Below are 14,205 nucleotides of genomic sequence, written 5' to 3'. Positions count from 1 at the left end.
GAGGGTCAAAGATGGATGGAGGTCACATCGGGGGTAGCACAGGGATCCATCCTAGGGCCGGACCTCTGGAACGCTACCTATGACAGTCTGCTTAAACTCGACATGCCAGAAGAGTCGTGCCTGGTCGGATACGCAGATGATGTCGCAGCGCTTGTTGCTGGACGCACTGTCGAACAGGCGCAAAGCAGACTCGGCATATTGATGCGACGGGTAAGCAGATGGATGACTACTCATGGTTTCAACCTTCCACTGGAAAAAACCGAAGTAGTCATCCTGACTAAGAAGAGAATTCCGACCCTGCATCCCATATCGTTCGGCGAGTCGATAATCGAGTCAAAATCAGCGGTAAAGTATCTCGGGTTGACTCTTGACTCAAAGATGAGCTTTTCTGAGCAAATCCAAGCAGCAGCGAACAAGGCTGCGGCTGGAGTGTCGGCGTTAAGTAGGCTAATGGCAAACATTGGGGGTCCTACGTCTAGTAGGCGACGTCTCCTGATGAGCTCAACGCAGTCTGCCCTGCTCTACGGCGCAGAGGTATGGGCTGGCGCTCTTAACAAGGAGGTATATCATAGACGCCTCGCGCAAGTACAGAGACGGGGAGCTTTACGGGTGGCGTCTGCGTACCGCACAGTCTCTGAACCGGCCGTGATGGTGATCGCGGGAGTTATCCCCGTTGCCCTTCTTGCTAGGGAGCGTCAGGCCATATACAAGCGCAAGGGAGATGAGCCAAGGGAGGTGGTTGCTCGCGAAGAACGGCAACACACTCTAGACGAGTGGCAGCTTTCTTGGCAAAATAAAACTAGAGGCAGATCGACTGCGCGGCTCATCGGCAACTTAGGTGCGTGGCTGAATCGGAAGCATGGTGAGACTGACTATTTCCTTACCCAATTTTTAAGCGGGCATGGAGGTTTTCAGTCTTACCTGCACAAGATTGGAAAAGCGCGTTCTCCGGATTGTGTGTTTTGCAATGGAGTTGTGGACGATCCCCACCACACTTTTTTCTTGTGGAAGGTGGGATGGGGTTCGTCAGCAGCTTTATTTAAACACAGGGGATCTCTCTCCAGAAAACATTGTGGAAGAGATGCTGAGGACTGCTGATAGATGGAAACGTTGTGGCCCATTATGTTCGGGCCCTTCTCGTTGCTAAGATAGAACTCGACCGGTGGAGGAGCCGGATGGCAGGGGGTACCTTGAACTGACAGTTCCCTTCCTCCTCTCCCCTTCCGTTGGTGAAAGGAATTCCCTGATTTGAAGGCTCCGCAAGGCGGGAGAGTTCGGGGGCTGGCCCGAAGTAATGTGACAAACGGTTCCAGGCTAGCTCTCTGACGATGGGGAGGTGTTTAGTTGGTAGTCCGACGACGTACCGAACCAACCAAACGAATTCTCTCCAGAGATTATCATCAAAGTAGAATTATTTCTGAGTGGGTCCTTTTTTCAATGATCGGAATCTATCGGTCACTTTGTTGAACCTAATATGTGTTTCTATGTGGAGAAGTTTTTTTTTGCTCTTTGAAGTTACCAAAGTAGCGGTATTTATTTATTTTCTCAAGGATAACAAACCGAGAAAATCCAGTTAGATATTGTCCACTAAAGGAGCAGAGCCAAGATAACTTAGTCTACACTTAAAATTATAATGTGAGTAAGAGTCTCATGGGCCAAATTGTAATGCGTTCTATCACCGAAGTAGTCCTGCGAATGACTCTTCGAAAATTTTAGCATTACGTCCGCTAATCGAAGTCGGCCCGACTTCGAAACGGAGCAATTCCTCAAGTCAGTAGAAAGTTTAAAGATGGTACGCATATCGAAGAAGGTTCTACGCAGTTTTAAAAAGAGGAGATTAAGAGATTGGAGTCGGGTAGGATAGTCTACATGGGAAATGTTCTTTCTAAAGAGGAAGAGTCGTGTGCTGCAGGATATGCATCAAAAGAAAAGTTACAGGAACAGTTAAATAGGTACGAGGTGAAGTATGAGGAACGTTAAAAAACCGAATTTAGATACAAGTACCGTGTGATTAAGAGTCAACAGTCAAAATGGAGTCAAAGAGTCAAGGGTAATGCATTTGATTATTACCTTAGCTTACATATCATCCTATATGGAGGTTTTCAGTCTGCACAGGGTTGGGAAGGCGCGATCTCCTGATTGTGTGTTCTGCAATAGAGTGGCGGATGACGCTGAACACACCTTTTTCTCTTGCGAGAGGTGGGACGGCCTCCGCCAGCAGCTTTATGCAGACACAGGGAAGCTCTCTCCAGACAACATTGTCAGAGAGATGCTGAAGAGCGCTGGCAGCTGGAATCGTATTGCGCATTATGTTCGGGCTCTTCTTACTACGAAGAAGATTGAACTCGACCGGCAGAGGGATCGGACAGTAAGTGGTTCCCTGAACTAACAACAACTCCCTTCCTCCCCTCCCCTCCCCTTCCGTTGGTGAAAGGAATTCCCTGACTTGAAGGCTCCCATAGCCGGGAGAGCGGGAGGGCTAGCCCCAAGTAATGTGTCAAACGGTTCCAGGCTAGTTCTCTGATGACAGGGAGGTGTTTAGTTGGTAGTTCGCCAACGTGCTGTAGCGGGCGGATTTTTTTTTCAAAAAACTGAGAAGAGAAGGATCCATCCGTGATACCAACCATAGTCCAGATGCCAAGGCAACAAGTAGCTTGAATATTTATATATTTTTATATATTTTGGGATTGCCTTAATTAGATGAAAATATTTTTTTTTATTTTTGACATAAAAAAATACTAGAAACGTCAATGCCCTATTTTTAAAAATCACCATGTTCATATCTATGACTCCTTTAAAATGCAAGCAATTCTCGAACCTGTGAAACATGATATATCAGCAAAAAATTCTATTTCAATAATTTTGAAAACTACTGTGATAAGGATAAAGTGCTTTCACTATATTCAAACTGAATGAATAGATTCTATAGACACGATTGCCATCCAACGCAGGCGTAAATCGATTGGTCCGTCCGCGGGACTACATTCCCTATGTGCAACGCTCAACAAGCCAACAGGGAACAAGTTTATCGTACAAGAAGGGTCGTGTGACCAAGATTCCATTGACTATGGCCACGTATATACTGTGGTGTGCATATGCGGAAAGACAAGAGGGCGGTTTGCTTCCGAAGGATTATAAGGACGAGAACCGGCGACTGGCTTTCATTTTCATTTCCCACCATGTGCACACGTACACGGAGCCGGGAAACCATAAATAGAGCCTAATCGTTTGTTGATTCGTCATTCACTGCTTAGCCGTGGATGGAGTTAAGTTTGAAGAGTTTTTCCCGTTCGAAATTGCGTCTGTTCAGTGTTTTAAATTTAAATAGTTGATTTTATGGGTAGAGGATAATATACATATATCGTAATTGAGTGAAAGTGCAGTTTACGCTATTGATAAATGAGTTGTTTGCAAGTTCAAGTACTTAGAATACTGTGAGATTCGTGATGCTATGGCTTCATCTCAAGAGTTTCTGCGTGTCTACCAGCCACCCACTACGGGAAGTGGTCAAGGCCTTTTGACGACCGTTGCTCAACTACCTACCAAATATAAAATTCGTTATTTAACACACACCGTAGAGAGTCCTTTGGATCTTTCGGTAAAACCAACTACGGAAACTATTTGTGGACCAATCACCCCACCGCCTTCACCCCCGAAAAAACGTTATCGTGATGAGAATTTCAACACAGGAATCAATGGAAACAGCAGCGATAGCACGGATGAGACTACAAAAATTCTCAAAGCGGAACTACAGCTAACAATCCAAAAGGAAGTAACACCTCAGAAGCCAATAAAAGTCTCATCGGTTCAAAGGACCTCTAAATCACAACCTCCAATTAATAAAGATAAAAAAAGTAAAGCGATGCGAAAATTGAAATTCGATGAGGATACCAGCTCTCCTGTCTCCGGAACAATCATCCGTCCACTCGAGGAAATTGGTGAAAACTCTCTGGACCAACCTGGTGACATAGACCCTCAGTATAATATTGTGGAAGTGACAGAGGAAGCCAAAGCTGAACTGGCAATTATTAAAAATGTAATTGGTGCCTACGTTTGCAAGCTATGCCGAATTGAATTCGATGACGCTTTTGGCCTAGCTCGACATCGGTGCTCGTGCATTGTCCTTTTGGAGTACCGATGTCCAGAATGCGGAAAGCGATTCAACTGTCCCGCTAATTTGGCTTCACATAGACGTTGGCACAAGCCCAAGGACGAAGTGTTGAGGAAACAAAACGAGAACAACGAAAATGAACCCCAGCATCGCTGCATGGAATGTGGGAAATCCTTCAAGCGCCAGGCCTACTTGAGAAAACATATGCTGACCCATAAAAAAGATAATGTTTCGCCTGCCATAAGTAGCGAACACAATTCAGTACAAAGCTCACGAAGCTCATTATTAACATATCGTACAGATGACTCAAATTCGGGTGAATCACATCTTTCAATTGCAGCCGGAGATAGCAATAATAGTGTCCATTACAAGGAGTATAAGGAGTATCAGGAAAATCGTTACTACAAATTTGACTCTGAGGATATGGAATCGCGGTCTGACTGTTCTTCGCCCGGTCGATTGAGGATAGTGGAGAACTCTTTAACGGAAGAGGAGAATATCGCAGCTGCAGCACTCGCGCACCTGAGGAATGGACCATCTGTTATCCAGCATACCACCGCCGCTGTTACGGGAATGGTATTCTAAATTGTGAGTGGAAATGTGAGTAGACGTTTTCCTATTCTACGAAAAGTTACTGTCTGGAGAAAAGTGATAGAAAGATATGAAGTGGAATATTGCATACAAAGAGTTTCTAGGTATTTCGAAGAGTTAATTTCACTGGAGTTAATAAATGCTATAAAAAAAACAATATTTTCCACGGAAGTATTAGTAAAGTCTATATACCGGCAATAGTCCACAATCCTAACATCAATAAAATCTGTTTTTTTTTTTTAATTAAGGAAAATTCGAGAAACTATCAAATAGAGTCGGATTTAGATACTCTACTATTACTATTTAGAATTCTATTTGAATTTTACCGGATTGAAGTCGCTCAGTGCTGATATGCCTTTACTACCCTTTTCATTTAGTTGCTTTTATTCCACTTACAAAAAAAAAATAAATTATTACGAATATTAGCAGAAGTACCCTTTCACCTACCCCAAACCCTTTGTATGCAATGCCGGAGACAATTGAAAGCAGGGTATTCTGAAGAATAAAAAATATTGTTTTACACAAATAATTTCCATTCAAATAAGTTTTATAATCTTCACTGTACATCCCAACATGTTCTTATAATGTGTTTCATTTTTTTTAATTTTATAAGTGTAGCCCAATAAGTCTATGCAAATGAGTGGTTAAAAATTATCTTACGAAACCGCTACTTTATACTGCCCAATATAGTTTGTAAACAAATATCTGCGATTACTCGAGTTATTTAGCATCTAAGTTCGTTTTCCCAAAGACCTAGCTTTTAACATATAATAATTTATTTAGATATATATTTAATCAATGCAATATACCGAATAACCACCGAAAAATTTCAAAATAAAAATTAAATTTCCATTTTCAAAGAACCTACAAATAACAAATTATACAATTCTAATCAGTTCTAGTCAACATCTTTAAAATATTTTGGATGTTATAAAAAATTAATTCCTCCTCGATTATAAATAGATTTATAATTTTTTTGAATTAATTTTTATTTACTTCCTCCCCATTCCACATATTCAGATAAAAATGCTCATTATTAAGAAGACAAGCAATCTATTAAATATACAATCCAATGGGACCATAATTTGTCAATTTCCAGTTAAATAATAACAACAATACAATATAAATATTTACAGTAAACTATCCATTCAATTGATATTTCAACATTCAAACTAGTTTGGCAAAAATCTGTTTTCAGGACTCTTAAAGTGTGCAAACATATTTTTGTAAAAAAGCATCAAATTCAACAGCAGCTGGAATAAGTACAAATTAATTTAAACTAAAAACCATTTCACTACATGCTATTATTCTCACTTGTACATTATCTTTTATTATATATTAATTCTTATACAAGTTCTAATTTTAATGTAAAAACTTTGGTTTTACCAAAATAACCAAAGAAGATGAGTTCAATCTAGTCAAATTCCAAAACGGAGTAATCGTGGATCTATTTCTTATAATTTTACGTATTAAGTATGTATAATTTAATCAAATATAGATATCAGTCTATTTTTAAATTAGAATTTCAATTATCTTTCAGTTAGAGTTAAGAATGTGTAATGATGTAAGGAAGCCCAACAAAATATAAATACATATTTTCTAAAAAGAAAATTAACGAAATGTGATATTAGAAACTAAATAGTTATTGTATGATAATATAAAAATGATATGTAATTATTTATATCAATTAATTGAAGACCTTATGAGAAAATGAAAACATTGTCTAAATTATGAATGCACAATTATTTAATTTATAATCATTTGTAAGGAATTTGTATTTTAATGACAAAGAAATATATTTTTCAATAAAGTTCTATAAATTTTAGAATTTTTAAATCATATTCTTTCATTTGCTAATTTCTATGTTAACAATTTATATTTAGATACATGCTAATTTGATATGCTGCCTCAACTAACCAAATTATATAAGGAGATAATCTAGAGATATGGAGTTTGAATCCCTGTGAGACGAACACTGTCTTTTGAGAAAAGAATATAGTAAAATTACCAACGGACTAAAACTATGCTAGTGATCTTATTTTAACAATTGGTTAAAATTGATGGCACATGTCTGCCAGCACCTAACTGCCGCTCTACTGAAGTGATCCATCGACATAGGCTTACTTACTTTTATGCTAGCCAAGCTTCGTTGGACACAGTGCTTCCCAGTTTTTTTTTGTTTTATGGATGGAGGTAGGAATTTTAAAAAGACGTTACTACATCAGGTTGCAGCAGTTTGTGGAATTCTCGCCCACTAAAACCACCCTAACTTCACGGTCCATATCACCGCGGGACCAGCATGACGTATTAATTCGAGGGAATGGTTCAGGTCCCGGGGCGAAACGTGGATTGGTACCCACGATGGAGCATAAAACCTGGGAAATGCCTGCTGAACCAACACCAACAGCTCTACTACCAAACCCTATCTCCACCTTCACGTGGTGACCGCTGGGAGCTCTTTCTTGACGAAAAGCTGCAGACGGAGAAGGATGAAGGCGAGTCTCCCGCGCCTAAAAACGGGACAAATTGTACCAACTGGCCCTCCAGGTTGGGGGTTGGGTAGGGCTGACAACCCTACACGGAAAACAACCCGTTACGAAGCCACAACAGGAGCCTCGGACAGGACGGATTTTAAAACGACGGACCCGGCAACGACAAAGGAACAACGATTTGCGTGTTTTCTCATGGAACGTGCGCTCCCTGTACAGAGATGAAGCTGATGAGCAGCTAGCCGATACCCTGTCCCAATATAGGGCTGATATAATAGCGTTGCAAGAGATGCGATGGACAGGGACCGGTTTCCTGGAGAAGAGCCACTACACCATATATTATAGCGGTCATCCAGTAAACCATGTGCTCGGAGTAGGTTTCTTAGTCAGCCAAAAAATGAAACCTGCTGTTATCGGCTTTGAAAACATAAGCGAACGGCTATGCACTCTGCGCTTGCGAGGCAAGTTTAGAAATATAAGCCTCATAAACGTTCACGCCCCTACAGAGAAGACTGCAGAGTCAGAGAAGGATACCTTCTACGAGGCAGTAGAACGAACCCTCGAAGCCTGTCCCAGATATGATATCAAAATCATACTTGGGGATTTTAACAGCCAAGTAGGGAAGGAGCCCGTATTCAGGCGATACGTTGGCTCCCATAGCTTACACGAAAAAACAAATGATAACGGACTGCGGACTATTCAATTAGCAGGGTCACACGAAATGGTTGTTGGAAGTACCTGGTTTGCGCGGAAAGCGGTCCACAAACATACGTGGGCCTCTCCAGACGGGACCACTTTCAACCAAATTGACCACGTGTTGATCGAACGCCGCCACCTCTCAGCCTTGATGAATGTCAGAACATATAGGGGGGCCAATATAGACTCGGACCACTTTCTCGTTGGCATGGTGCTCCGAGCCCGAATAACAATACCACCTAGAATCCCCTCTGACAATCAGGTGAGAGTGAACACTGAAGCCATCCACAACACAACCCTCCGCGACACCTATAAGAGGGAAATGGATGCCGCAATAACCACAGTCAACAGAGGACCTGGAGATGAAGCATCAACAAATGATCTTCACAACCACCTGAAGAACGTTATCATGGATACGGCCACAAATATACTTGGCCCCAGCCGTAAAAGGAGTCGGAACGGCTGGTTTGACGATGAATGTAAGCTAGCAACGGAACGGAAGAATGCCGCATACCGAATAATGTTGCATTCTCAAAGAACGCGGGCACGCGCAGAGACTTATCACGAACTCCGTCGAGCGGAGAAGCGACTTCACAGACGGAAAAATGAAGCCTGGGAGAACCAACAAGTCTGTGAACTAGAAAAGTATAGGGAGCAACCGCACCAGGCGCGGAAGTTTTATCAACAAGTCAGCAGGATGAAGCCTTATACACCTCGATGCTCATCCTATCGAGACAAAGAGGGAAATCTGATTTCCGACAGAATGGGCATATTAGAGCGGTGGGTTGAGTACTTTGATGAGCTACTGAACAACCAGAACATCGGCGAGTTGGAGGTCCCGCCAACTGAAGACGACGGACAAATACTGCCACCACCAAGTTTAGGAGAAACAGTCCGTGCAATTCATCGGCTAAAAAATCATAAGTCGCCAGGAGCCGATGGAATTACAGCCGAATTGGTTAAATATGGAGGCGACCAGTTACACCAAGTGGTTCATCAACTTGTGCTCAAGGTATGGGACAGCGAATCAATACCTGACGATTGGCAACGAGGCATAATCTGTCTCATACATAAAAAGGGAGATATCACACAGTGCAGCAATTATAGAGGTATCACGTTGCTGAGTACCATCTATAAGATATTCTCCACTATCTTACTAGGCCGGATAGCCCCATACGCCCAGAACATCATTGGCCCATACCAAAGAGGCTTCACTCCAGGCAAATCAGCGACAGATCAGATTTTCTCTCTGCGGCAAGCGATGGAAAAACTGTTGGAATATGGACAACAGTTGCACCATCTGTTCATCGACTTTAAAGCCGCCTATGATAGCATAGCCAGGGTAAAACTGTACACGGCCATGAGAGAATTGGGTATCCCGACGAAATTAATAAGACTGACTAGGCTGACCCTGACCAATGTGCGAGGCCAGATAAAAGTAGCAGGATCACTCTCAAGACCATTCGACATCAACAACGGTCTACGACAAGGGGATGCGCTATCATGCGTACTCTTTAACCTGGCCCTCGAGAAAGTGATCCGTGATGCTGAGGTGAATGCAAGAGGTACGATCCTCTTCAAGTCCACCCAACTACTGGCCTATGCTGACGATATCGACATCATGGGAAGAACCACCCGAGACGTACAAACTGCCTTCATCCAGATCGAGCAGGCGGCGCGAGATCTTGGGCTGCACATCAATGAAGGCAAGACAAAATATATGGTGGCAACGTCAGCACCGAAGACGAATCAACCAACAACATCAAACCGCACTGGTCAAACACAAACACGAAGAAGAATAAGGATAGGAGAATACAACTTTGAGACCGTTGACAATTTCTCCTATCTAGGGTCGAAAATCACAACCGATAACAACTACGATGATGAAATCCGCGCACGGTTGTTGTCAGCCAACAGAGCTTATTTCAGCATACAAAGACTGTTCCGCTCGAAACGTCTCACCATAGGGTCGAAGCTCTTACTGTACAAGACTATAATCTTGCCAGTCCTCATGTATTCCTCGGTTCCTCGGGTTCTTAGCAAGAAAAATTGCGAACTCTTGGCCGCGTTCGAGAGAAGAATCCTCCGAAGAATTTTTGGCCCCCTACATGAGGATGGACGATTCCGTAGCCTACACAATGACGAAATCTATGAGCGATACCATGACCGTCCGGTTGTGGATAAAATCCGGCTGAATAGGTTACGGTGGGCGGGTCACTGAATCCGTATGGATGAGGATGATCCCACCCGGAAAGTCTATAAGGGCAATATCTATGGTAGAAAAAGAAGACGAGGCAGACCCTGCCTAAGATGGAGCGATGGTGTGGACCAGGACGCCAGACAGCTTTTAGGGATATCGAATTGGTGGACCTCGGCGCAAAACCGGGATGTCTGGAGTTCCTTATTAAGGCAGGCCTAGACCGGATACCGGTTGTTGCGCCGTTGATGATGATGATGAATGGCTCAGGTCTATACTAGAAAGATTTAATCATGCATCCATCGCGTGCAGTTCCTGGAGCTTTACGTATATCACGGTTTTGATTGTTTTTGCTCCACTCCAATTAGTTTCCGGCATCAGCATCAACTCCACGAGATTATGAATTCCGATAACCACAATGAAAGCGGATGCAGCAGCGCATTTGGGTGAGTCCTGTAAATACCGTGTCTCGCAAGGAATTGTATTAGCTGGTAATTCAGTTCTCCATGTTTTCGCTCAACCCATGCCTCAATACTCAGGATCAGCGTAAGTGTCCAGTGTCTTGTACAGCTTCTTGGTAGTGGCTTTTCAGAAATTTGCAGTCATGTCGGACGGATTCACCCTCCCTCTCTGGTAGAGACAGTGCGCCTGATTCGCTAGAAGATCCAACAAGATCATTCTCAAGAAAAAACACATTGCCACACCCGATATTATTCTCTATGTGCTGGACACCCTCATCGCGATTAACTAGTATCTTGTTTTAGTCTCCTATCTTTTTGGTTTTTTGTGCTGACCTTGCCACCAAGTTCTTTGTCTTGCCCTCACTAATGCCTGCTCGATCTGGATGAAGGTAAACGATACAGCTCAGGTTGTTCTTCCCACAATGTCAATATCATCAGCGTAGACCAATAGTTCGGTGAACTTGAAGAGGATGGTGCCTCTCGCAGGATAGGGCATCCCCTTGTCTTAGATCGTTGTTGCTGCTTTTATGTAGTCTCGCGCATTGGTCAGGGTCAGCCTAATCAGTCTTATCAATTTCGTCGGGATACCGAATTCTCTCATGGCCGTGTACGGTTTTACCCTGGCTATGCTGTCATAGGCGACTTTAAGGTCGATGAAAAGATGATGCAACTGATGATTATATTCCAACAGTTCTTTCATAGCTTGCCACACAACGAAAATCTGATCTGTTAGTGATTTGCCTGGAGTGAAGCCTCTTTGGTATGGCCCAATGTTGTTCTGGGCGTATGGAGTAAAGTAGCGAAGAATATAGATGGTACTCAGCAGTGTGATACCTCTATAATTGCCACATATCGTGATATCCCCCGTTTTATATATAGGGCGGTCATCAGGCATTAATTCATTGCCCCACGTCTTGAATATCATTTGTTGAACTGCTTGGTGTAGTTAGCTGCCTCCATATTTGACCAATTCGGCTGTAATTCCATCGACTCCTGGCGGCTTATGGCAGGATGAGCATCGAGGTGTGTAAGGCTTCATCCTGCTGACTTGCTGGTAAAACTTTCGCGCCTAGTGGCGTTGCTCTCTACTTGCTCTACTTTTCGAATTTGCAGACCTGTTGGTTTCTCCAGGTTTCCTTTGAGAATGCAACATTACTCGGTATGCAGCATTTTTCCGTTCCGTAGTTAGCTTACATTCATCGTCGAACCAGCCGTTCCGACTTTTCTTGCGACTGGGGCCAAGTATGTTTTTGGCCGTATCAATGATAACGCTCTTCAAGTGGTTGTGAAGATCACTTGTTGATACTTCATCTCCAGGACATCTGTTAGTTGCGGTTATTGCGCCACACATTTCCCCTTTATAGGTGTTACGGAGGGCTATGTCGTGAAAGGCTTCAGTATTCACTATCATCTTATTGTCAGAGGGAACTGTAGGTGGTGTTGTAATTCGAGCCCCGTGCAACATTCCAACGAGATAGTGATCCGAGTCTATATTGGCCCCCCTATCCCCCCTGTCCGTTATCATTGGTATCGCCTGAATACGAGCTTCGTCCCTACTTGACTTCAAACTTGGGACAGGCTTCGAGGATGAACGCTTATGAGGCTTATATTTCTAAATTTGCTTCGCAAGCGCAGAGTGCATAGCCTTCCTTTCGCTTATATTTTTAAAGCCGATAAGAGCATTTCATTTTTTGGCTGACTAAGAAACCCACTCCGAACATATGGTTTACGGGATGGCCGCCATAATATATGGTGTAGTGGCTCTTCTCCAGGAAACCGGTCCCTGTACAGCGTATCTCTTGCAGCGCTGTTAGATCAGCATTATATTGGGACAGGGTATCTGCTAGCTGCTCAGCAGCATTCGGTCTGTACAGGGAGCGCACGTTCCATGAGAAAATGTGTAAATCGTTATTTCGTTGTCGTTGCCGGATACGCCGTTTAAAAGTCCAGCTTGTCCGAGGCTCCTTCTGTGGCTTCGTAACATTGGTTTTCCGTGTAGGGTTGTCAGCCCTACCCAACCCCCAACCTGGTGGACCAGTTGATACAATTTGTTCCGTTTTTAGATGCGGAAGACTCGCCTTCATCCTTCTCCGTCTGCAGTTTTTCATTAACAAAGAACTCCCAGCGGGCACCATATGGAGGTGGAAATAGGGTTTGGTAGTAGAGCTGGTAGTGTTGGTTCAGCAGGCGTTTCCCAGGTGTTGTGCTCCATCGTGGGTACCAATCCAGGTATCGCCTTGTGATCTATACGAACCCTGGATCACCGTTTACCACGAATGAAAATGGCTGCTTTTTCTGCTATTGAAACGTTGGCTTTTCTGCCCATAATGTCAATTACACGATTTTACTACAACTTGAAAAAAACACACATTTCTTAAGCCGCTTACTTTTAAAACTATTAAAATATATTGAATAATAATTAATCTTAATAATGTCGAAGATTTGGAATAAATCTATTTTACATAATGTATGATAATGGTACAAACCACGACACACAACGATGCTCGATTATGTTTCCATTCTATAGCACGTTCCAGCATATAGAAGTGGGCAAATAATAAGAACTACAAAGACTAAATTTCATAGCTGCATTGAAATCACACCCGAAAAACCAACATACCCGAAACGTATAGCTTCCGGACTTGTTTATAATATCATTATAACTATTTACTGCAACGATAATAGACCACCTCGAGACCAACACATTCTATCCGAGGAGCAGAAGGGCTGCCGAGTTGGGTCAAGGGGTTGCAAAGAGCAACTCATTATCGACTCGGTAGTTGTAGGACAAGCAACTAGAGGCCAAAGAAACCTCTTCAGTTGCTATATCGATTATGCCAAGGCTTTTGATAGCGTTCCGCATACCTGGCTAATCGACATCCTACATCTGTATCGCATTGATCCGAAACTAATAAAGTTTTTGGCGACAGTCATGGAAGGGTGGCATACCACCTTATCAGTGCGTACATCTGAGGGTGCTAATACCTCAGAGCCCATCCGTATACGAAGGGGCATCTTCCAGGGGGATTCATTGAGTCCTCTTTGGTTTTGTATGGCACTGAATCCCCTTTCATGGCTATTGAATGATGCTAGAGGGCATGGTTTTGCAATAAAATATGGCCTACGTGCTAAGTGCGAACTGACACACTTGATGTACCTAGATGACATCAAGCTGTATGCTGGTACTGACAACCATCTTAGAAGTCTGTTGCGAATAATAGACATGTTCAGCCGTGATATTCGGATGGAGTTTGGATTAGACAAATGTCGAATCCAAGCCATTCGCAAAGGTCATCACGAGCCGCATGCCGGACATAGCATTGGTGACCTCCACATCGAAGCTATGACCGAGACAGACTTCTACAAGTACCTAGGAATTCTGCAAGGAACCCATGCTCGAGTTGGTGATCTGAAGGAAGCTCTGCTGTCCGAATTCCTGCGACGTGTAAAGCTGGTGCTGAAATCGCATCTCTCGGGGAAGAATAAAATAAGCGCGTTGAATGTATTCGCTATCCCTTCACTGGCTTATGCATTCGGAATATTGCCGTGGACGAAGACCGACCTGGAAAACGTCCAGCGGCGGATACGGACAACTATGTCCAAATTCCGAATGCATCACCCAAAGTCTGCTGTGGAGCGGATGAACCTGCCTCGTGACAT

General features: G+C 43.2%; 1 protein-coding gene across 1 annotated transcript; it reads left to right on the top strand.

Annotated features, from left to right (window-relative positions):
• The first annotated feature begins 3,264 nt into the window (after positions 1-3,264).
• On the top strand, positions 3,265-7,102 carry LOC119659237 (zinc finger protein 436). The gene has a single exon (XM_038067215.1). The coding sequence runs from the start codon at positions 3,452-3,454 to the stop codon at positions 4,694-4,696; it is 1,245 nt and encodes a 414-aa protein (XP_037923143.1). The 5' UTR covers positions 3,265-3,451; the 3' UTR covers positions 4,697-7,102.
• The last annotated feature ends 7,103 nt before the right edge of the window (positions 7,103-14,205 follow it).

This window comes from Hermetia illucens, chromosome 6 (genome assembly GCF_905115235.1).
Source record: "Hermetia illucens chromosome 6, iHerIll2.2.curated.20191125, whole genome shotgun sequence".
In the NCBI taxonomy this organism is placed as follows: domain Eukaryota; kingdom Metazoa; phylum Arthropoda; class Insecta; order Diptera; family Stratiomyidae; genus Hermetia; species Hermetia illucens.
This window is presented reverse-complemented; position numbering and strand designations above follow the sequence as displayed.

Bases quoted from the DNA above. Each gene is read 5' to 3' on its own strand.
- LOC119659237 (XM_038067215.1), top strand. From the start codon at position 3,452: ATGGCTTCATCTCAAGAGTTTCTGCGTGTCTACCAGCCACCCACTACG.